At 42.2% G+C, this 25,079-nt stretch overlaps 2 protein-coding genes across 2 annotated transcripts in view; both read left to right on the top strand.

Moving 5' to 3' along the window:
* The window catches only part of gart (phosphoribosylglycinamide formyltransferase), a 305,993-nt gene that overhangs the window by 123,567 nt on the left and 157,347 nt on the right, over positions 1 to 25,079 (top strand). The window lies entirely within an intron of this gene.
* The window catches only part of filip1l (filamin A interacting protein 1-like), an 88,580-nt gene that overhangs the window by 36,904 nt on the left and 26,597 nt on the right, over positions 1 to 25,079 (top strand). Inside the window, exons 2-4 of the mRNA XM_074626630.1 lie at positions 757 to 1,090; positions 1,564 to 1,737; positions 1,841 to 2,019. Coding sequence (XP_074482731.1) covers positions 767 to 1,090; positions 1,564 to 1,737; positions 1,841 to 2,019 — 677 coding nt within the window. The 5' untranslated portion in view covers positions 757 to 766. The remainder of the gene's footprint in view (positions 1 to 756; positions 1,091 to 1,563; positions 1,738 to 1,840; positions 2,020 to 25,079) is intronic.

Genomic DNA, 25,079 nt, shown 5'->3' on the forward strand with positions numbered 1-25,079 from the left:
TGTACGGTCCGATCGTCGGCCGCGACCTGAGTGATCACACTGTAAGGTCTGATCGTCGGGCGCAACCTGAGTGATTACAGTGTACGGTCCGATCGTCGGCCGCGACCTGAGTGATCACACTGTACGGTCCGATCGTCGGCCGCGACTTGAGTGATCGCACTGTACGGTCCGATCGTCGGCCGCGACCTGAGTGATCACACTGTACGGTCCGATCGTCGGCCGCGATCTGAGTGATCACGCTATACGTGTAAAATAGAAGAAAAAAAAACGGCCTGTCGGCCCCTGAAGGCCGTTCTGGCTGTTGACAGTTGTCAATAAAGATTCGATTGAGAGCTCCAAGGCAGGTTCAATTTGTTTGCTAGCAGCGATCTGTACGGGTCACAATGCTAACAAGGCAGAAACGTGGTGGCTTCATCATCTTAGCCATCATGTCTGCTGAAATGTAGAAAACAAAAAAAGAGGCGCCGGCGTATATGGACTCGCAGGTGGCCAGGTAGACATGGACAGTATGGCTTGTCCATTTTGCAGAGAGAATTGGAAGTAAGCTAGCTATCGGTCCTTGTTCCCCCCTGAACACTGCACGGCAAACGACGCTCGAAAATCTGGTCCGACTCTAAAATGAGTCGTGCGGCTCAAAATGCGGGCCAGAAACGGGCTAAAATCGTACAGTGTATGCCCAGCTTAACAAGAGACATGGTGCATATCTGCATGCAGGATATTAAAAAACATCCCTTCCATCTTCTATTCATTCAACAGGTAGAGGAACATGCGATCCCGCAGCAACAGCCTGGAGGACGTAACCAAGGCCAAGGCGGCGCAGCAGCAGGTGGACACTCGCAAGCGATCTGCAGAGCGAGAGGAGCCGTCGGGAAGGGCCGAGCGCCGCAGCCGACACCGGGAGCCGCCGGACGACACCGGCACCATTCAGCGGAATCACAAGATGGCCAAGAACGGCACCTCTGCTGGTGGGAGTGGGAGTGGGAGTAGCAGCGCCAGCGGTGCTACAAAGGGAGGTCGCAGGGAGAAGACCAGGGACCTTTCCCGAGATGACCTCGTCTTTCTACTGAGCTTGCTGGAGGGAGAGCTGCAGGTAACCCAAATGGTAGAGAGCCCTGGGAACATTTACAGCAGCAGGCATGCCTGAAGACATGGCACTGGCTACATATAGTCAGACACGGTGGCTCAGCGGGCAGTGGGCGCTCAAGATGGACTAAAAGCCTGTGTTAATGGACAGCCAACAGCTGAGGCTACTTCCTGTCATTCCAACACTGGATCCAGGAATCCCCTGGCACTGTTGTTGTATGATAGGAGCAAGGCAAAGTCGGCCTTATTGCTGAGGTTAAGGAGCAAGATACAAAGAAACGAAGAAGCAAACAGAGCAGAGATAGAAGTATCCAGACTTTGGTTTTTGTAGATAATTGCCGACACCCACTGATGGCCGAGCATCGGCTCGGTGTGTCAGGGCCTTATAACTTGAGCCTGCTGCTGCATATTGGAAGTCTGCTTGTTAATCCTGCTTCACAAAGTTGAATCTAACCATATCCACTGTTTCCCCCACTGCAGGCCAGAGACGAGGTGATCACAGTGCTGAGGGCAGAGAAAATGGACATGGCCCTGCTGGAGGCCAAATATGGCTTCGTCACACCGCAGACAGTCCTGCAGTCCCTGCAGAGAGACGCCATTCAGGGCAAGGCTGACGTCTTCCAGGAGGACATCTATGAGAAGCCCATGGTAGAGGTAACGCCAACTCTCCGAATGAAAGACTGTATATAGGGTCTAAAACGCCCTCAATGAGCAGCCCGGACGTGACAGGTGTTTTCTCTGCACTGCCCCCACACAGCTGGACAAGTTAGTGGAGAAGCAGAGGGAGACGCACCGGCGGATGCTGGAGCAGCTGCTGATGGTGGAGCAGTCGCACAAACAGGCCCTGTACAAGCTGGAGGACGAGAAGAGGAACCACGGAGAGTTCATGAAGAAGAGCGACGAGTTCACCAACCTGCTGGAGCAAGAGCGCGAGAGGTCAGTGTGTGAATTAACCCCAGGACTCAGGTAGTCACTGAGAGAAGCTGCCAGAATTGTTGCTTCAGGCCTGCGGCGGCTAAATGTATTTAAGTTGGACAGAGAATGTGACATATGATCTGAAAGCTAATTACAGAAAATCTCATTTTGGTTTGAGGGGAAAGTTTCACAGACTTAAATGTTCATTTTGGATGCCCTTCAACCACATTATTAAAGCAAATTGCCTGTGCTGGCCTCCTGTTGCTTAGAAGAGTCCAGGGTGTCATTTCCATTCAATTGCCAAGCGAATTTTTAAGCAAAAAAGAAATGTGAATTAGGTGCGTTTCCATCAACTGGTTTGGAGTGAATCTTCAGAAGTTGGCGCTATAGGCTACGCTTTACGCATGGCTGTGATCCGCCTTTAAACAGAGTAGAAGAAGAAGTTGCGAACCGGAAACCAAACAAGTCGCCTCGGCTGATCTACGTAATGGAGAGAAGTCTTCAGGAAGTAGTTTCAATTGGGCAAGTTTTAATTGTTCTTTCATGTCGGCGAGTATTGGTTTCATGTTTCACGACGTCCGGAGACGATTGACAATTGAGGATCACTTGTGTTTTATTTAAATTGGAAAAGTTTATTTTCAAATTATGACCCAAAAGTAAAAGAAAAACATGCAATATCATCAACATCATCAGTGGATTTGATGCCTGAATGCAGCAGTTTTAACTGCTGACAAATAAGCCAGTGTTGCTTGATTGTATTATGGGGTGGGACTAGACATACTACAACGAAAGGTAACGAAACACTCCTGTAGACCAACCTTGGTAATGCACCGCATGCCCCATTAACATCCAATAGGCAGAAAATAACTACAATTACCGCCAACCAGTCAAGTTGCAGATTACAGCCATGTCTGTCCAAAATGTCATCACTTCATCATTTTATCCTGTTAGACATTTGTGTGGTAATTCAAATGTTTATTGTGCGGTCACAGTGACCTTGATCTTTGACCTTTGACCACCAAAATCGAATCAGTTCATCCTTGAGTCCAAGTGAATGTTTGTGCCAAATTTGAAGAAAGCGTTCCTGAGATATCGTGTTCACAAGAATGGATGGACAACCCCAAAAAAGCTGGCGTGGAGGCATAAAAGGCACTCACTATGTCGAGTGACTTTCAAGTGACAACACCACACGTCACGCATGAACTCAGCCCCCAAGTGCAGTATCAAACTGAGGTCAAAATTACGACTGGTGCAGCCTTCTTATTTTAGCGACGTCCGTCATCTCTACCGTCCCGGCAGTACAAGTGTCTTTACAAGTCAATGTCAGCATGCTCTTCAGAGTGAGAGGGCCTCTTGAGTCATTACAGCAGACAGAGTAGAGTCTTTTCCCATGACCTTGAGATGGAGGATAGTGGCCACTGAATCATTTTGAGAGTTGAATGCCTTGCTCAAAAGCAGTTTTCCCCCTCCTAGTAAAAGAGTTCCTCCATCCAACTCCAGCCATTCAGTGCTGCCAAAATGTCTACGTAATGTTAGCGTTAAATCAAAGCGTTCTTCAGGATTACAGGGGAAAATCACCCTGAAAGATTTCCATTATTGTTTTTCCCATGACCTGCGCTAGGTCCTTTACTTTTATTATCACCTTTTATTGAATAACTCTGCCCATAGCTGGAGCGAACCGGGGGTTTTCACTGGAGACGATCCAGCGACGGAGGGAGGGAGTTTGTCGACAGATAATTTAGGTCTCGGCTTAGATACACAAATAAGCTTTACGTTTACAGCTCTGCTTTATGGTAGCACTGCGGATATTTGTGAACCAGAGTGGAAAAACCATATCCCTTGATAACTATCCCCCAGCTATGCTGAAGCTCAGAGGCAGCAGCTCAGAACGAGGGACACTTGAAGATCAGATTGTTTATGCTGCGGTTTTAGAATGTGGTAATTCTCTAAAGTGTCCGAGATCATAAAAAAATTATTGGAATTGCTTTCAATCTTTTCAATCCTAAAACCACAGACAAACAGATTTTGGCCATGCTAGCAGCGTGACTCTAGGGATGACAGTGTGTGTCATGAAGCAGCGGGAAAATCCACACATTTTTATAGATACATTTTATATTAAAGACTTCCTTTTCCGTGCGCTACTCATATTTTACAGTCCGATTAGCAACTTGTGACGCGACCAGATTGCTTCGCAGGAGCCAATTTACAAGCAAAATTTTAAACCAGTAAAAGAAATCCTTGTCAGACGATAGCCGGTGGGTTGCGAGACGGCATTTTGGTCCCTGCGATCCTCCTCTTTTGCTCTCCACACAGTCTGTTTACCTGCATTCAACCAAGGCCTGCTTCAACCTGATTGGTCGACACTACTCGGACTAGAAACGGAAACCAGGATGCGTGTGAACGCAGAATCTGTTTATACAACTCCCCTCATCACAAATCTATAAAATAATATAGTTCTTTCTGCAAAATAATATTTCTTGAATTGCCTTTCTACAGTAATTTACAGTGAATTAATTTTGGGTCTGTACAAATACTATTAATTAACCCTTAAAAAACATTGGATTACTTTATAACCACATGCTTAATGGCCTGCTGTTTTAAGGAAAATACACTTTTTGTAATTTTACATGCATTTCTTCATTATCATGAACAGGAAAAATCTGTTGAATTATATTACCTCACATTTATTGTAAAATATATATATCTAAAATGTATACAAATACAATAAATGTCCATTAAAAACATAATAATATAAATTATGATCAAGGGTAAATTACTGCAAATATCTGTAAATCTACATACATTTAATTATTTTATGCAAAAGGGGGGGAAAAAATCTGTAAAAATACAAAACATTTCCTAAGAATTTTCAGTGTTTTGTCCAGACTGAAATATTGCATGATGAAATTCATGATTCAGAGGATGAATTGTAACAACTGCGGTGATCCTCTGACATTCCATCTAGAGCCATGATCAAAATGTGTGCAATGCTTTAGTTTATGACTAAATACCTGCAAAACTGATGACTATTTATGTATGTATTCCCATCCCAATATGATAAATATTGTACCTGCTAAACATCAGCATGAGTTCGCAGTTAGCTCAAAGCACTGCTGTGCCCATGAACAGCCTCACCCAGCTGCTAGGATGGCTGTAGACTTTTTACACTACAACAAAAAAGTCCTGAAACACTTATTCTAGCACGTGCTATGACATATAACAGCACATGATTAAGTTGGAGGCCCTGACAACAGACTAAAACATGTTGTGTCTCTTAGCTGTAATTTCATCTCTGTGATGTTAAGAGGACCTTGTGCAGGATTACGAGACATTACAGCTATTTCAGATTACTGTACAGACATGTTGTCTTAACGCCTCCGATGGTGAAACTGTGATCCATGAAGTAGTGTAATGTGAGATAAGTCTGGGGTGAATTATTTGGAGGTGCTGTTTAACACTGCCAGCTAAGACCTGAGGTGGAAACACGTCTGACTGATTTCTCCTGTAAATGTCAAACAGAGAGCAGTCACTGCTCTGTTTACTGCTTCCTCAGCAATATCACATATCACACACACACACTAACCCAAAAAACTCACCTACGACACAATCAGACACACATGCACCCTCAGCAATTCATTTCACAAAAGAAACACAGCTGGACGTCGGCCCGTGACCTATTTGGGACGATCACATCATTACACTTTGGCCGCAGCAGAATGTTTGAGTTGGACCGGCGGACGGCGTGACGACGGTCTGCGCTTTGTCACCGGGTATGTCAGGAAGGACAGGCTGCCATGAAAAATAGTCTTTCTGTCCAGGGTCGGGCTAATTACCGCGTGAGAAAAGGCGAAAGATTTATATGACTGAGAGGAGAATAAAAAAAAGAAAAGAAAAACTAACCTAATGGCTCTGAGAAGCATCAATCACGCAGCGTGTTCAACAAGATGCCAGATTACCATGGAAATAGTTGATGAGGGAGTATATTTTCAGTCTCGGGTTCGCCAGCACACTTCAACGTGAGTAAATGTACGTAGAAGCAAGTAGAACTGTGCGTGGGGGGGCTTTCAGCATCTGCTGTTGTCATCGGTCCTCAGCGGTTGGACGCAGCCTTGTTTATGTAGCCGAGTACTCTGTTAAGTGTAAAGTTATCAGGTAAGCGTGTGCGTTACTGGACCTCATTCCCTCCCTGAGCTGTTTGTCCAGACAATCCTCATGTGAGATATTACATTTGTCAGAGTTATACTATATGGTACTGCTGGAAGTATGTGCACACAAGCGAGAGTCCAGTTTGTTGGATATTTATCACAACTTGGATCATTTTTTTGCAATTTTGGTCATCACTTCTGTTGGTTATGATACTCAGTTTTTAGTGACAACAAAATCAAACCCAAGCTGGAAAAAAACAAAAGAATTGTCTTTTAAAAGTCTCATATTGTAAAAAGTAAGATTTTCATGTCTTTTATATTATAAAGCAGGTTTAAGTGAAGCGCTCAATATACAGAGAAATACACACTGCCCGTATTCAGAAATTGTGCGTTTCAAACAAGCCGTTAGGATTTCCTGTCCATTTGTGATGTCACAAATGTACAATATTTAGACCATTACACAGTTTTAAATGTAAACATTCTAAATGTGTCCCAGTTTATTCCTGGTTGCAGTGTATGTTAATGACATCAGCTGACAGGAAGTAAACATGGACCCAAACTGTTGCCTAGCAACGCAATTCTGTTGCAATTCCGTTGCAATTCCGTTGAAATGCACTAAAACGGAGCTTTTCAGACAGAGGGTGAATACAGGTATACTCAAGCAGACAGTACGAGGAAAGTAAAGGTCTTTCATGAACATTAAAGCATGTTAACATGTTCTAGTAGAAACACAAAATACAAGTATGAACCTGAAAATGAGCACGATATGGGACCTTTAAAACTTGCAGTCCAGCAGCCGATAAAATTGGGGATGTACTCCTAGTACACTAGATGTCTCATTCTCACTTCCCCTTTCCTTTGCATTCACTTCACAACAAGTCGTTGCCAGGCAAATACTGTCAATCTCATTTATCCGTTTTAGATACCACGTGGTACCAATGTTGTTATAGAGCGCTCCAGGGATGGTGTTTTTTTGTAGGTCAACCAGGAACTTAGCATCACCCTGGTTCCCTCGACAAAAGGCCAATGGGATTGTTCCATTGGGTTTTGGATTATTGCAGAAAATAAGCTCTGTGGCAAACAGAAGTTTATGATACTTACAAGAGAAGATCATTTCCACTTTTTATGATTTTTAAAGCGGGAATGCAATCACCAGAAGTAAAAAGCTTTAAGACACATAAAGGCTTCAAAATTCAAGAGTGGGATATTTACTGACGTGTTTTATGTCGTAGAACAAAACGTTAAAATCTCTTCAGCTTGTGTTAACCACAGACCTTATTTTCATTTCTTAACTAAAAACCCATTGACTTCCAGACGAGGGAACAGGAAGTGCTAAAATGCTGACTCATTTACAGGTTTTAGGACTCATTCCTGAAGCACTCTATACTATTGGCTCACAAGCCTTGTTAGAAGTGGGAACCAAACGTCAGATATCTAACTCAGAGATAAACAAAACATTCATTTTGGACCCGCCAACATTTTTAAAATTAATTCACAATCATGTGTTTTTTAAAAGCTATTTGTCTACATACAAATGTTATCAATAAGACCTTTAAGTAACAGATATCATCATGAAACTTCCCCAGTTGATTACTTACACTAAGACAATTATTTTTTTGTATTACAAGTTTTCTGAAAATGTATGTTTAAATGAGGTGTTATCTAATGCTAACTTCTGGTGAATTTAGGAGAAATCCACAGATGCAAATAGAAAAAAGTAGTAAATAAACACCTAAATGTGTATTTTCTTCCCGCTAGTCTGAAAGAAGACATGTTATGGACGCAAAGTAGATTTCAAAATTGAAAAACGTTTTGCCTGCGGTGTCCCCCCTTAAATCTTCCAATGCTGATCACAAAAAAGTTGTAACAAGAAAGATATATTTGAGTCATATAACAGTCCGCTGATCCTCTAAAGATGTCGAGGTAGACATGTCATCACGACTGCCTCGAGCAGGAAGAAGCAGAGGATCCCTGAGGAGCTAGAGTAAACTACGTTTCAGTCCTTCAGCCCGAGCACAAAACCCAGAGTTTGTTCAGCGGCTTCTGTTCTGCTCTGCGCTCCTTCCAAAACATTATTACAGAGGGCTAGGAAAACTGAAAACCCCAAAATAGCTTTGACTTCTAAAAAGGAAACGCCACTTATCACTTTGTGTGAGGAGAGCTGAAACAGCGCTCTGTTGTTTTGAGGCCGGCGGCCACGGCTCGACACGTACAGTCGCACCGGGCTTTCATTTCAGCATTGTTGCACGATGCATTTTAGCTGGATGGAATCATTTCCTTTTACCGGGTCCTGGAAATTACATCCTGGGGTAACGTACTGTAGGAGTTGGGAAAGGAGAAAACCCTTTTCCCTCCTCATCTCCTGCTGCCTTTTCTATCCTGACCTTTTATCATAGCAGGACACCTCTGACTGCTGCCTGACCGTCTCCCTGGAAGCCCTAAAAAGCATCTAAATCTGAGCAGGGGGTTGTGGGGATGAACCCGGCTCCCCTCTGATTAATTGGCGATGGAGCAGTGAGTGATGACCTCATTGCACGCCGGGTACCGCAGGAGCAGCAGGGGTGTGAGAGCGAGAGCGCCATCCTAACCATCAACAGATGTTACTTTAAACATGACTTCAGCGCACGGATACACACACACGTAAAGATACAGCGACGCCACGGCCAGGCCTTCTGCTCGCCTTTGTTCTATCGCAGATTTTTATGACCATCTGTATCCTCTGATTTCACGCAGAGCATAACAAAACGTAAAGCCCGGCTCACGTTTGGAGCTGATGTCAGCGCGAGGAGTTCAGCTCGTGTTGTCGTGTGATGCGCTGAGAGACCGCACGGAAATACGAGCCTCCTGCTATCTTTACCATTTAAAGCCGCGCCAGGCAACTTCACATGTCTCCAGATGACAGCGAGAAGGCAGGAAACATGAACTCGCAGCAGAACTCCTGTGATGTAATGGCAGTAAAATGCACACGGCGCCCTCGTGTTTACCAAGCCAGCTGGTCTGGGATCAGTTTATACCAAAGAGAGAAGAGAGGCAGAAGGTGGAGTTTTACTGAATCCAGGTTTTCTGGTTGGAAGTCTCACTTGCTGCTGTTTTGTTTTTAATACAACGCTGTTGTTTCGGAGTTTAATTTGGCAACGACACATAATAAACGCCACCACACAATCAGAAACAGAAAAACTATAGTACTAAAACACAAGATTCACTTCTTAATACAACACTCAGATTTCTATATGTACATTGAAAGAGGTCTTTGGTCGTCGTTATTATTGTCCACACTGGGACAGTAGCCAGTTATAAGGCCTCACTGAAAGGGACTTTTACAAGACAACAATACAAACGGCAACTTGCACCAAATAATGTGTATATTCTTCCTGACGTTTCGGTAATTTAAGCTTTTATTCTTCTCACCCAGTTATGCCTTATAATTACTTTTTGGTCACCGATGACCACATCAAGTCCATAAGGTAAATAATCTATTATATCGATACTAAGAATTTTTGTATTTAAGCACGAAAAAACGTTATTTGGACGTATTTTTTAGCCCTTTTAATAGATCAGAAATGTCAAACGTTACTCCGGTTCACTCTACCTGTGTATGACGTCATCGTCGCGCGCCAGCGGCGCCAATCTCAGAAAGACGACAACAAAACGAAGCAGGCTGATAGCAAGGAAGAGCCAGACGAGAGAGAGATTTTCAAGCCGCTTTTGAGGTCCGGCGTGTGGAAAATTTTTTGCAAAAAAGGAGATGTCCTTGATAAATCGCTCGCTGTTTGCAGAACATGCAAAGGCCACAAAAAATACAACGGCAACACGACCAATCTTTCCACACACCTACTGAGCCATGCACTTTCATTTAGACTTATGATTTCAAGTCATAAGTCTAAATGAGCCAAATATCGTCCTTGAATCGTATCGGAACCATGGAAAGTGATACGTATCGTATCGTTGTTAATCGTTGCACCACTAGTACCTTTCCCCAAAAAATGTTTGCACGATGCATCGAAGGCCTTGATGGGGGAGTCCAGTAGTTGTGAACTTGCCGTAGAAACAAAGCGGTGTGATGGGAAAACAGCCCGCAGATGATATGAAACAAACGTGCGTCGACGTAATTTACTTGCGCAATAAGTCACGATTACTTTCCTGTAGATAAAAAGCCCAGTAGCTGCTAACGTGACCTCCCTCCTCTTAATGATCTGCAGGGCACAATATATCTTCCTGCCATCTGGTTGGCTTAACAGCAGCGGTGGTGACATCACTCGTGCGGATCAGAATCGAGAACATTCTTCGGCGATGCCTCACCATCGCTGAGATGCTTATTATCCAGACCTGCCCTGTTCTTTCACATTTTTTTTTACGATCTGGGATTTGGTTATTAATTATCACTGTTCCTGTCTCTGCAGGTTCACCTCAGAGGCAGGTTGTGAACTCTGCAGGAACAGTTACGCCGTGTTTTAGGAAGTTGTCAAGCAGATGTTTTGCTGTATATACACATATTCCGCTGCATGCATGAGCAGGATCCGTCTTCACCTATGCGTTGTTAAGATATTATCAGTATTCCTAAAGTGGTTGGTGAGGAGACAGAAATCTGCCTCGTTCATCAAACATAGCTGACATGTGATGGCTGAGGCTGTTACGTCTTTCCTGACTCTGAGCAGAAGCACACCTGTATTCCTCCCAAAAATGTTTCAGCCCGGTGCATATTACACATTCCTGCTCAAAGCCAGCGTCAAACTATCGATGAGATATGTATGAGGAGGAACTGTCTGCTCAGTTTCAAACTTTCTGGGAAAAATGTTTATTAAACGTTGGTACGGGAAAGTGTGTTTTTTTGAAGCTCTGTGTCAAACACTTCCTTTTATGGGAAGGAAAGCGGTTCCTCGCTCCGACTACTGTATACGACAGATATTTGCTTTGAAGCCCCACCAGTGTGCCCCAATGTTGAGGTCAGGAATCACACAAATATGAGACATTCAGCGACACCCTCCAAGCACACATATGACACGCAGCCACCTCTTAACAGGCCGGCAAAGCACATTCTGCCAAATGCGTCAGCACGTCGCCGGACTTCCTCGAGAAGCCGGAGAATTCTTAGCACTTTGCTCGGTAAAACTTTATGAGAATGTCTTCTAGTTTAGTCGACAAATATGCAACTAAACACTGAATTTATGGATGGAGTAAATCCAGAAAGGGAAGGGCAACACAGAAGGAAACACTGAAAAGACATCGCGGTGCAACGATTAATGTGGCTCAAAAATTATGCGATGCTCTGGCCTTTATGACAATCATTAGAAAAACGTTCTAGGAAGTTTGTACAGCTTATGTGTCAGTGGTGGAAGAAGTATTAAGGTACTTTGTTACAAGTTAAAATCCTAGTACAAAGCACAAAGTACAAAAGTATTAGCATCAAAATATACTTAAACTATCAAAACTAAAAGTACTCCTTATGCAGAATGGCCTGTTTCTAAATAATGTATACAATAATATATATTATTGAATATAATTAGTGATGCATGTACTTTAATGTTGCAGCTGGTAAAGGTGGAGCTACGTTTAAGTACTTTATACACTGCTGGGTAACTTCACCTGTGATGATACATCAGAATGTATTTGTTGATTTAGTTTTTAGTTAGGGATTTTCTATTAATAATCTGAATAGGCAACGTAATATAAAGTACCATAAAACGTACAAGTAAAGTACAAGCACAGTGAAGTCACTCCCTATTTACTATGTAGTGCACTATATTTACGGTCCGATTGCACAGCTGACATCATATGCAAAATTAAATTCAAAAGTTTAGTTTTGTTTTTAGGTGATATAAAAAAAAACGATGGGGAGGATGGATGACAGATGAGTCCATATTCTGCAGAATTGTTTTCCCTGCTTTGCACCACCTTTGTTTGTGTATCTAGATGCTCGTCACTATCACTCCCACATCGTAGGAAAAACTGAGTGGCTACTGACCTAATTCAGGCCGGTCAGCCAACACTCCCTTCACTGCTTAGGCCAGATAACGAACACATTGCTCCACAGTGTCCTCCACCTCAGGCTCATTTGTCTGAATCTACTGTAACAAGGTTGACGGTATTAAGACAAAGCAACCGACCCTTCTTTTCTTTCACTTGACCTTAAAAGCTGTTGAACTGCAGAACTTTTCTATCCCCTTTTCCACCAAAATTAGCGTGTATATGCAAGTTTTGTAGACATGGAAAAACCTGCTAAATATAGGAGATAGACTCCTTTCCCATTGCCAGTAAACAAGTATTTGTTTTTTTGTTCTGGTGTGTCACGTTCAACATCACGAATGCGCTGGAAAACAGGGTTGATAAAAGATGTTGCAGTGGTTACCTCTTTTTTTATATTTCTTACTTATTCAGTCTTTCTTTCAAACTCTCAAACCAGAGTTGCGGATTGTTGGAACAGCAGAAAGGTTTGATGACTTTCATTTGCTTCTGTTGAGTTTGAATGATTTTACGATGATCAGCGAGGTAAATTTACAGTTTCTGTCAATGGAGTCTGGTGGCTCTGAGGAATGCATTAATCGGCTGTTTCTTTTTACATCTAACTTCATGAATTACGGGTTTATTTCGACTGAACCAGAGTTGCTGATTGTTGGAACAGTGGAAACACTAACCAAGATGGTTTTGATGAGTTTCATTTGTTTTTTGTCGAGTTTGAATGAAGTGTTTTACGACCAGCAGGGAAAAATAACTGTTGTCTGACTGGAGTCTGGTGGCTTTTGACGAGCGCATATTAATTGTATGTTTTGTATTTTAATAGATAATAATAATTGTCCAAATCCCTTTTGATTTTCTGTATTATATATTCACTTCAATGCGCCGCAAGGCGCTGTTCTATCACTGCCAATTGGAGCTCGAGCCGATAAATACCTGTGACTACTGCAGTCATTTGTTCCGGGGATGAATATTGATTGTAACCTTTTCATCTAAAGACAAAAGCCAGATGTTAGTGGGTGTTTTTTGTCCAGTGGGAAATGGGCTTAGAATCAATTTTAAGAGTAAAGAATGATATTCTGCATTTGAAATATTTTAGTCTGGAGGGCTTTCATGAAATGCTTTGAAGTAAAACAGGCCCCGTATTTTCTTCTTTTAGTGGAGAAAATTGACAAAGCATTCATGTTTTTACACCAAAATGATTAAGAAAATACAGTTTTGGAAAGCTTTCCTCAGTAAGAATACACAAAATTTGCATGATCAGAGAAATGAACATTACTTGTTTTTATCAAAGAGTTTGAAGATAAATGAGGGCGTCCTTTGTTCAAAAGCGAAAGAAGTGAAGATGTGGATTGATGTGCTCTTGAGCAAAGTGTTTCCTTTTCATATAATGGAATAAACCAGTAGTCAAGTGGCTTGTTTTGTTCTGCACGGCCTTGTGAACACAGCAGTTGCAGGTCACGTTTCCCGATTAACAATCTATCATTGTTTCTTTTATTGGCGAGTTACCTCATAGGCAGAATATGAAGGTAAGAGACAAGGTGTACAGATGCAGCCCAACTCTGCACTGCAGATGTGCTGGTAGTGGTGCATCAGTAGACGTTAGAGGATAAAAGGCAGTAACATAAAACAGATACCCCCTCACATGAAAGCCCTTTTTTATGCATGCACCCTTTCTTAAAGTGTGTGTGAGAGACTGTCAAAGTATTACTCCACTACATCTGTGAACTAGGTGGTAATTAGGCCCCGAGAGTCGTCATTGCATGGCGTAATGTGATTACATCTCCCTGACAGAATGCAGCGATTAGACCTCACCGACCACAAGGACGCACTACTTGTGCTTTTCCAACTTGCTATAAAAGGAGAGAGACCCTAAAATAGAACTTAAATGTTGTATGCTATTTCTGTTCGTGTGAGAAATTCAGTTCGATTCACTCTTTTTGCTGGTTTTGTAAAGTAACAGTGGAATAAAGTTAGAGTAAAGAAAGTGTCTTCCCACATAAAGGCTCACTTTCTGCCTTAACGTTGACCTTTTTTCTAACCGGTATTTATGTTATGGTGCATTTTTCCTTTCAACGAAAAATGCATGACGTAAAGCCTCGGGGTGCCGTGGTTAGCACTGATGCTTCACAGCAAGAGGGTCGCAGGTTCCAACCTGGCTCGGGGTGTGTGGAGTTTGCATGTTCTCCCTGTGTTAGCGCGGGTTTTCTCCGGGTGCTCAGGTTTCCCCCCACAGTCCAAAGACATGCAGGTTCATTGTTGACTCTAAATGTCCCGTAGGTGTGAATGTGAGCGTGAATGGTTATCTGTCTCTAAGTGTAAGCCCTGTGATAGTCTGGGGATCTGTCCAGGGTGTACCTCGCCTTCACCCAATGTCAGCTGGGATCGGCTCCAGCCCCCCCGCAACCCCGAATGGGATAAGCAGTTACAGATAATGGATGGATGGATAAAGCCTCAGGGTTTGGGGCTGGGTTAACAAGCTTGATGCCGTCTCTGTCAAGGTCTTATTTCAATCAAACAGAGACACAATGGGGATAATAACTAAGCCACAGTGTACTCAGAGCACTCTGTCAGCTTATTTCTAACTTCCAACGTCTGTCAGGGTTTAAAGAAATACAGCAGAAACAAGCGAATGGTCAACTGGACGGAGCTTGACAAATGATTCTGGCGACTGGGAATCTGCAGGAGTGATGTATGAGCTAATCTTCTATTTGTGAAAGGAAATAGCACCGAGGGCGGAGGGCCGGGGTCAAGGAGGGAAAAATGCAGCTAATGTAGAGTTAGCATGACATTTCTACGCTTTGCCGTGAACCGTGCGTTGGCCTCTGCCAGAGCTGGAGACAGCGAGTGATGGCGAGACTTAAATTGCAACAGAGAAAATCCAAAGAATGACATGTAAACCTGACATTGTAGAGGATACATTTACCCGCCAGCCAGCGGCTAATCCCTCCTGATTTACCTTCTTCTCACATTTGTTCTAGCAGACACCTTCTTGAGTTACAGCTTGGCAAAGCATGGCAAAGGGAAGCCATTTTTCCCTGCCGTCCTGTCAGGCTGGAAGGAAGCGACAGCGAGAAACTCGCGCATTACGTCCTCGTAGCTGGCAGCTGCAGCGTCTGAACAATGAGTCTGTGCCTGAGCTCCCGGCCAACTCGGTGTCGAGATAGTGAGTGAAATATGGGGGGGGAGGAAAGAGCCTGCCTGGATCTGCCAACTCAAATGTGTCATTGTGGTGAATGGGCTATCTGGACGGGGCCACGATGGATTGTGCAAACAGGGAAAGTGAATCAATGAGGCGACATTTTCACCCTTTTCCTTTTGAACAAAGACAGGATTGCTGCTGTGCTGTAGCAGGCCATTAACATGATGGAATTTAAGAGCAGTATATTGATTGATTTTAACACGTTATGCAGTTGTAAGCAGGACATTTTGAAGTATTTATTAATGTATATGTCAAGGATTGTAACTCCCCTGACTGGTGTATAAACAGTAAATGGATGACTGATAATAGTATTACATAGCTGTAATCATATTTAATGGCATGCAGCATGGTTACACTGAATTCTTACAATATGTAAAAACTCCTTTTATAAATGTCTTCCAAAATTGATTAAAGGTCCACTTAAAATGAATTACTTAGATTTCTACCAGAGCCACATTGCATCACCTTCATCAGTGAATGGAGTTTGTCAGGGAGAGTAAAGAAGCATTCATTGATATATAAGTACTTCAATAATAAATAGAAGTATAATACATACTTCATTATATTCTCAATCATTCAATAACCAATTCATTCATTTCTCCTCAGTGAACAATGTTTGGTATCACTGGAAAACTAGAAATTCCGAGCTTTCTAAATCACCTAAACGCAACATGACTCGAAACACACAGCGTCTATTAGTAACGGGGAAATGAAGCGGTCAAACTTCACACCTCAGTCTACAATAACACGTTTGATATCGCTGGAAAATAGAAATTCCGAGCTTTCTAAATAGGGAAATGTTATTATATCGCTGTAACGTGCGGTTGAGCCGGCCGTCACTCTCATCTACGTGGTCAAATCAGCCGACGCTGCAACTGTAGAGCACCCATATACTGACATCTATGTTAAAATCACACATTCTTACTGTGTTAATTTAGATATTTTCCAAATAAAAGTCCCCAGAAGTGTATGATTCAACTTTTTCCCATGGTCTAGTGATAAAAAAAGTTAACAAAAATCGCATTAAATCGTAATATTGAATCGCAATATTTAAAAATTGCAATTCATATCGAATCGGCACCCAAGTATCGTAAAGGTATCGAATCGGGAGATCGGCGAATCGTCCCAGCCCTAGTGATTATACACTAATGAAAACATAGTTATGAATATTACATTCCATTTCTGCTAATAGATCCCCCGAAATGTTACACACTGCAGATGAGTTTACTAAGGACGTTCACATCAGTACAACTCATGACCTCATATCCTGTTTCGACCGCTGGGAGGAACACAACCCCACCTATGGGACTGTATTTGGCACAAAAAAGGACCACTTTGGGTTATCTTTTTTCTCTCTCACTACATTACACCATGGAAACTTGTCGACATGTCCTCCCTCTCATTTGGGGAAGTTCACACCCCACCACCCGTCACTCCTCTTGATGAAGGACACCTTGCTGTGTAAGCAGAGCAGCAAATAATAGCATCCTGTCAAGCGTTAGTGATTTACGCCACTATTGCTGCTCTCACTTTCCCGTGTCGGAGGTTTTCATCTCATCTTAAGCTGGTACAACAACAAACGACGACATTGGTATGAACACACAGGGGATGGAGATAAAAAAAATTACGTTATATCATCTATAAAAAAATTTAAGATAAAGATTATGTCATCCATTAAACAATCCACTTTCTTGAGTCATTGTGGCTGCTGGGATTTTATGGGATTTGTGTAAAATTGAAAATAGCTCTTGTAACTTTCTCAGGCTGTTTGGAAGCACCTGATTTGGAGGTGCTAACTGTTAATTAGGGATGTTTATAGGGAGCAGGGTTTAATTTACTTTTCCTTGACGAAGTCGGCCTGAAAAACAAAGCCTGTGTTTTTGGTTACGAGCGAATGCAGCTCTGTGTTCGTGGCTCAGGGAGATTTTCTTGTATTCGTACAATCTTTAAGGAATTTAAAGATGTCAAAAAAATCCCCAAAAGCAAGAGAAATATTGAACAAGTAAGAGTTTATGGTTATTGTGGGAGTGAAAAAAATGTCAAGGATGTATGAGAGGACCTGTGGAGGCTAAGGTGGTCGGGTGTCAAGATGTGATATGGAAACCTACATTTTAAACTTTGGGGATTGACCGAGCGTTTGGCGGGGAACAATCGGGAGCTGTCAGAGGGACCACCCTGTCGCAGTGCATCCTGGGTTTTGACAAGACTCTCAGACCAACCGGGAAATAAGAGCCACGGTTGGGTTTTAAATTCCCTCCGCCCAGATCGGATGCAAGGTGCTGGAGATGATTGATGAGAAGGTTTTCCTGTAAGGTTACGAGGCTGGAGAATGGCTGGCACTGGTCCGTTTCAGGGCTGAGATATGAGGGTAAACATTATCTTTCCAGACACACCTTTTCCCTCAATAGTAACGACTGATTTTTATAAATATCTCAAGGAAATCATTAAAACTTAATCGTGATGGATCTGTGAGTAATGTCGTGAGACATATTTTTATAAAAGAATGTGAATGTTTAACAGTTTAATCTTTTACGAGCCCACCAAGCCTCTGCAGAAATGTAATTTAACTCTCAATAATATACATGACTTAACAGAAAACTACTTTTTATGGCCAGACCAGTGCCAAGCTAATTAATACACAAGTTATATCTCATAAGTTATGAGAATACACATTTTTGAGCGTCATAACAGCAAAACAAACAACATCCACCTTCCCTTCCTCCGCCCAAAGCTCCGAACCGCACTCGTCCTACAAGTCATTTCCAGAGTCTTTTTGATCCGAGCCTAAAACCTCAATTACACTGTATTTTTCCAAGATTAAATTATGCAGTCGACTTAGTTTTACTCAAAAATCTCCAGTCCTGATGTTGCGTTGACCTGGTGAGGAGCTGCAGCCTCAGTGAGCCGTGAACGCCTGGCACTTAGTTTCATATCCTTGTGACACTAAAGGATAAAGACGTCCGGGCGGGAGATAATATTTTTGATGGGGTTGCAGCAGGATTTAAGATTGCTTATGCGCTCCACCGTAAAAGATTAGAGTGATGAAATCAGACTTTTGTCAAAGTCCAGGGGCTGATAACTCGGGACAAATGTTTTTGGGGCTTGAAACCGAGCAAATCCTCCTGGCAGAGGTGGGGAAGGGTGGGTGGGTAGTATGACTAAAGGGTGGAAAAACGGTTTAAAAGGGTCTATCCAGTTTCAGGAGCCTCTCATGGCTTAGTGAAGTGGAAGAAAGGGGAAGTATCCATGTCAGCAAAGAGACAAGTAAGGTTAAACCCTTACGAGGCTTCTGCAAAGAGCCCAGTGTGACATTAAATGTTTTATGCTTTATTTGTTCTTTGGTCTTATCTCATTCCTCCAGAAAGACACTAATGTTTATCAGTCCACAAGCATTACAGCATCAAGGTGCCAAAGCAGAGAATACCTCCTCATATCACCTATAATCTGTATAAAAGCATCCAACAATTTAAGAAGTTTGAGCATGCCAAGGAGGAGGTACGGTATCTGCGGTCTGGACAAAGAGCAAACACAAGAGAGAATAAATGCTATGCCTGGATCTCTCTAATTTAATGTAAGTATAGCATGAGCTCATTCCTAAGGAGCGCTCTTTTTTTTTTTTCAAACAAAGAGAATTATGAGCTCACATTTCGAGAAGCCGTATATTACGGACAGTTTTATGCTCAACCCAAAATATAAAAATCTGATTTAGCAGCTATTCTTTAGACCTTGGCTGCGTTTCAGAGGGACTGCACAGCATCCAAATTTTAATATTACATTTTAAATAGAAGCCTCTCTCTTGCTTTGGAAGGGTAAAATTAAACGCAATTCTTAGGATCAAATGAAAAACTGATTTGGCATTTGTTTTTGAGCCCAAACGCAAATTTTCTTCATGAGGCTCCCCTAGCTCAAGGGCTCGGGTGCCTTTGGGAGGCCAAATGTTGAAAAGTAGGCAAGTGATGGGAAGGTTATTGGCTCAAAAAGTGGTGTAAAAGGTTCTTTTGGCCAACATTTGGGAGCTTAAGCCCCAGTTAAGCCCCAACTACTCAAGTGGAGCAGCTGAATGGCCAACAGTACAAGACTGCTGTTGCATTAGCAATCTCCCAGGTGTATATGTTCAGTACAACGTTGCAGAAAAAAAAATGTGTCATGCAAAATACAATTATAATCAATAAATGTAGAAAAAGCACAAATAACTTTGCATGACTAAAATCTCGTACACAAGCTAAATAATGATTAGCAAAACATTTGATTGGATAACTGTGTATGTAAAAAACAAGACATGTAAAGATCCATACAGCTACGCCAACGCCAACAGATGTTTTTACATTTTTTAAATATCTTGTAAAACCTCTCAAGACTAGGCGCCCTGCCAGAGCTAATTGCACTAAAATAAAATAAAATCACCATCAATCCTCATCAACACTGGAAGCCAGTGGACAAAGCTAAACCTCGTAACCCTCGGTGCTAAAATGCGTCTCTGGAATCCCTCCAGATGTGAGCCATCTGTTGTGTTCAGTCACTGAGGTGAGACTAGTCGTGTCTATCCAGACGGTGACATCACCCAGAATAGAGACGGGCTGAGATCCAACATTCAGGGCTTTCATTAATAACGCTGCTGATCCGAGCCTCTCAGGCTGCCCCTCGACATGCACTGGGGTATCCCACCGGTGCACTTCATCAACATTCTAAGTGTTTTCTGCCACGGGGATCCTAATGCAGCCAAGAGACCCGAAACACCAGGGCTGCACTTTACCACAGTATCCCTAACATGCTCCGTCCTTTACTTCCCTGAGAGGTTTCAGATTTTATGGACTGGCGTGGCATAAAGTCATGGTTAAAGCAGCTACAAAAGTGAGCAGACCTGACCTGTTTAAACCAGGTTGCAGGATAAAAGGCGACATGAAGAACGTTAAGAACAGATATCTGTTTACTGGCTTCAGACAGGCTGTTCTCGTACACCGTTCGTAGCTATACCTACGAAAAGTAATGCACTGTCGGGGTAGATGGGTGGGTCAAAAAGCTCCAGATCATACCCCGTGTGAGACCAGTCAACATTGATTTATTAGTCACGTAACTTCTGCTCTTAAGTTCCGCCACTTACGGAGTTATTTTAACCCAAACCACGATATTTTCCTAAACCTAACTAAACAGTTTTGTTGCCTAAACCTAACCAAGTAGTTTTGTTGCCTAAACATATCCAAGTTGTTTTGTTGCTTAAACCTAACCAATTAGTTTTGTTGCCTAAACCTATCCAAGTAGTTTTGTTGCCTAAACCTAACCAAGTAGTTTTGTTGCCTAAACCTATCCAAGTAGTTTTGTTGCCTAAACCTAACCAAGTAGTTTTGTTGCCTAAACCTATCCAAGTAGTTTTGTTGCCTAAACCTAACCAAGTAGTTTTGTTGCCTAAACCTAACCAAGTAGTTTTGTTGCCTAAACCTATCCAAGTTGTTTTGTTGCCAAAAAACGAACCAGGTAGTTTTGTTGCCTTTACATATCCAAGTAGTTTTGTTGCCTTAAACCTATCCAAGTTGTTTTGTTGCCAAAAAACCTAACCAAGTAGTTCCATCCATCTGCAACCGCTTATCCCGTTAGGGGTCGCGGGGGGCCTGGAGCCGATCCCAGCCGACATTGGGCGAAGGCAGGGTACACCCTGGACAGGTCGCCAGTCCATCGCACCAAGTAGTTTTGTTACCTAAACCTATCCAAGTCGTTTTGTTGCTTAAACCTAACCAAGTAGTTTTGTTGCCCAGGAAAACCTACAAAAAATGAGGAAAGATTTTGTAAGATATCATACGAACCGTTGTATGAGGATAAGTTGCTTCAGTATGCACATATGGAGAGGGATTTGTGAATGTGAATGCTTTCCACTACTTGGAAAATAATGATCAAATCTAGATACATGACAGATAAATCGAAAGCAGCTATTTAGTTGCCTCCTAACAAGGAGTGAAATCAAGCATCCCTTGATTTTAAAAGGGATTAACTCTTATTTGCATCAGTCAACATCTAAATTCAATTAAATGTGACACCCGGCTCCATGACAATCATTTTGTAGTGATGGAATAACCCACAGGAGACAAAATGACGCCGCACTGCCAAGAAAAAAATACTCTTTTAAAGGGATGAAAATGTTGAGACAACAAATACAGATGTTGGGATGACATACAACAATCCATGAGAAATGGAGGTGATGACGTGGCGGCTAAGTGGTATGAGCCTCAGTCTGCTTCTCCTCACATTAATTCAGAGACGTTTTTGAGGCCAGTTGCCAAGAAACTGTGATAATGAAAGCTGTACGCCTGGACAGGAAGTGAGCAGACAATAGAAAGAGCTTGTGTCCAGGATCCCAAACCGCCGCCCATCCGGGGTCTCATCAGCTCTGAGTACTCCGGGAGGGGAGTGATGTCACCTTAACGCACCCACTAAGACAGACGATCACACCGACTCACACTCCATCACAGCTCTGTCTCGCTTAAGTAAATTCCAGCGTCACACCCCACATCCCGAATCACTATCATTTACATTCCTCCTGAACACAGAGAGGTGAGCAGCGAGTGGGAGGATCCGAGCAGCTGGCTGGTTGTGATGGAAAGGCTGAGAGAGGAGCAGGACGATAAGAGAGGGAGGGAAAGAACAGAGAAGAGAGAGAGGAAAAGAGAGGAACGACGCTTCTAATAAATCATGTAAAGGAAGTTGTTTTAATAGGCAGAGGTTGCTGGATGGTCACAGTACTGGAAAGATCATATTAAACATTATTAGTGTTGTTTTTATTGAAGCTGGATGACAAGAAGTTTGTGCACAATTTTTAGATTGTCTCATTGCAAGTCCATCAAATTTAAAACACTCATCTGTAGACGTGGTAGTTTTGTTGCTTAATCCTAACCAAGTATTTTTGTTGCCTAAACCTAACTAAGTAGTTTTGTTGCCTAAACCTAACCAAGTTGTTTTGTTGCTTAAAAACTCAGCTTATTTGTCATGTAACTTCTGTTCTTAAGTTCCGCCACTTACAGAATTATTTGAACCCAAAACCAAATATTTTCCTAAACCTAAATAGTTTTGCTGCCTAAACCTAACCAAGTAGTTTTGTTGCTTAAAAACCTAACTAAATAGTTTAGTTGCCTGAACCTAACTAAGCAGTTTTGTTGCATAAACCTAACCAAGTACTTTTGTTGCCTAAACTTAACCAAGTAGTTTTGTTGCCTAAACTTAACCAAGTAGTTTTGTTGCCTAAACCTAACTAAGTAATTGTGTTGCCTAAACTTAACAAAGTAGTTATGTTGCCTAAACCTAACCAAGTAGTTTTGTTGCCTAACCCTAACTAAGTAGTTTTGTTGCCTAAACCTAACCAAGTAGTTTTGTTGCCTAACCCTAACTAAGTAGTTTTGTTGCCTAAACCTAACCAAGTAGTTTAGGCACTGGGAAAAGAAAATGATCGTCTTTTAGGAATGAGGGATTATTGGACATGTAGTCCTGCCAATAGTGGTGCAAGATCAGAAAACACATCTTTCATTTGCTGTAATCTGATAGCAATTTTCCAGTAAATGTAACAGATCACCTGTCATTTCTTTCCAATCGCTCTAATCCCCTCACATGTGAGCCATTACTTTTGGAAAAATGATGTGTGTCATCTGAGGTCTTGCTCTTCTGTGGAAGTGAACGGAGCCAAAGCGTTATGAGAGGGTTCAGATAAATGACGAACGAGGACATCTGGCGAGTTTAGTCAGGGGCATGTCATCTACGGAGGGAGAGAGACTGTGTTGTTTGGTTTTTGAAACTTGCCAATAAAGCCACTTTGAATTGAATTGACTGTGGTGGCACAGACAGAAAGAAGGGCAGACGGAAAATGCACTTAAGTACAACTGAAAGTCTACAACCTCTCAGTTTACATACATAAATAAAAAGGTCTGATACAACAGCAAGCGTACCGGCATTTTCTGACCTGGCAACTGCATTCTCTACTATATTAACTATGTGGATAACCAGCAGGCTGGTGCAACAGATACGTGTAAGTTTATGTAATATGGGAGTTACGCTATAACTTTGTAAAAACAAGTTGTTTTCAACATAGACATGGATGAAACATCAGACCCGACAGCATCAGTCAGCTCCTTCATTAGCATTAGTTAGCAGTCCGCTTAGTAAGAACTACCTAAAATGAGAGAAACCATCTCTGGGAAAAAATGTACTTGACGATTACTTTGACTTTTTAGTTTGGCCCATGTCCCATCAGCTACCATTGAGGAGGCGGCCTTTTTGACCTATACGTCAGCCAGCCACCAGGGGGCGATCAAGATGTTTGGGCTTCACTTTTGGGGAGCTGTCATGTCGTCCATCTTTATATACTGTCTGTGCTTGGTCTCCTTTTGCCTGGTATTGCTTCTAGAGGAAGATTTGCCAGCCCATTTTTTAAGAAAAGACAACAGGTGAATAGGGTAAAGATTTGAACTAATAGATATCACCATGAAACTTCCCCAGTTGGTTACTTACATCACAACAATTATTTTATGTATTACAAGTTTTTTGAAATGTTATGTTTAAATCTGCAAATGAGGCGTTATCTAATGTTAATGAATTTAGGAGAAATCAATAGACGCAAATAAACAAAGTGGTAAAATAAACACCTAAATGTGTGGATGTTTTCTTTCCACTAGTCTGAAAGAAGACATGTTATGGAAGCAAAATTGACCAGTGCATGAAAAAACCATGTTTTCGTCTGAAGCGTCTCACCTTATTTAGTGCCACAACAGTTTATGTTTAGAAACTATTCCAAACTACCTCCCAGGTGAACTATAAAGGTTGCTTTCGCTCCAATTTAGGATCAAACTTGGGTCGAAGTGGCGCAACAAAACAATAAAGACGGAGAATGCTTCCCTCAAAAAGGTGTTGGCATCGGAAAATGACCACAATAACAAAACTAAATCGACTGCTGATGTAAGAAAGTATAAAGAATCACTGTTAAGTGCCAACTCAAAGAACAAGAGCTCCTCTGGGCCAGCTAAACACCCTACATAGGCACACATTTATTCACTGTTATACACGCGTAAATCTCCCTCAAATAGCACAACGAGGCAAGTGCCAAAAGTTTGTTCTCATGTCTGTTGCATAAAAACTTTTCCTTGTGCAACTTCATCTGCACTCTCCTCTGACTCAACCTGACCCTCGTGGATGACGGCCCTTTGGAAGCTGCCCCCCCCAGTGTCCAAATAGCAATGTGGTGACGTCCCTATCAGTGGAGTGTATTTCTCTGGGCTTTTGGATTTGATCCATTAATGCAGTTGTGAAAGGATGACCAGATTAGGAAAGCCATTTCCTGTGTTTAAAGATGCTGGACAGTGTTTGTAGATAAGTCAGGGAATGAGTAAATGGGACAGATATCTAAGTAGGAGTTGGATATACAGCACTGATGGCAGAATTCCAACACAAGTTTGTACGAAACTGGAAAGTGTAGGTGGTTAAAACTATTTTAGCTCAGAGGAATGAGCTGTAGTTTACTTCAAGTATTCAAATAAAATACAACATGCATCACCTTAAAACTTTACTCCACTGGCTGGTGGTCACACTGTCATTTTTCCAGGCTGAACCAGCATTTATATACAGTATGTACGCTCCCACCTTAAACACAGTCTCAGCGCTGAAGGCTTTGAAGTGCGGTTATCTTTAACTGCGTAAATACAACCTTTGTTTTGGTGTCGACTGAGGGGCTGATTAGGACGGAGGTGAGGCTGGATGTGTGTGATATAGATGTGAAGACGCAGCTTTTATAGCTCATGAGAATGGATTGA

Source organism: Sebastes fasciatus, chromosome 24 (genome assembly GCF_043250625.1).
Source record: "Sebastes fasciatus isolate fSebFas1 chromosome 24, fSebFas1.pri, whole genome shotgun sequence".
Classification (NCBI taxonomy): domain Eukaryota; kingdom Metazoa; phylum Chordata; class Actinopteri; order Perciformes; family Sebastidae; genus Sebastes; species Sebastes fasciatus.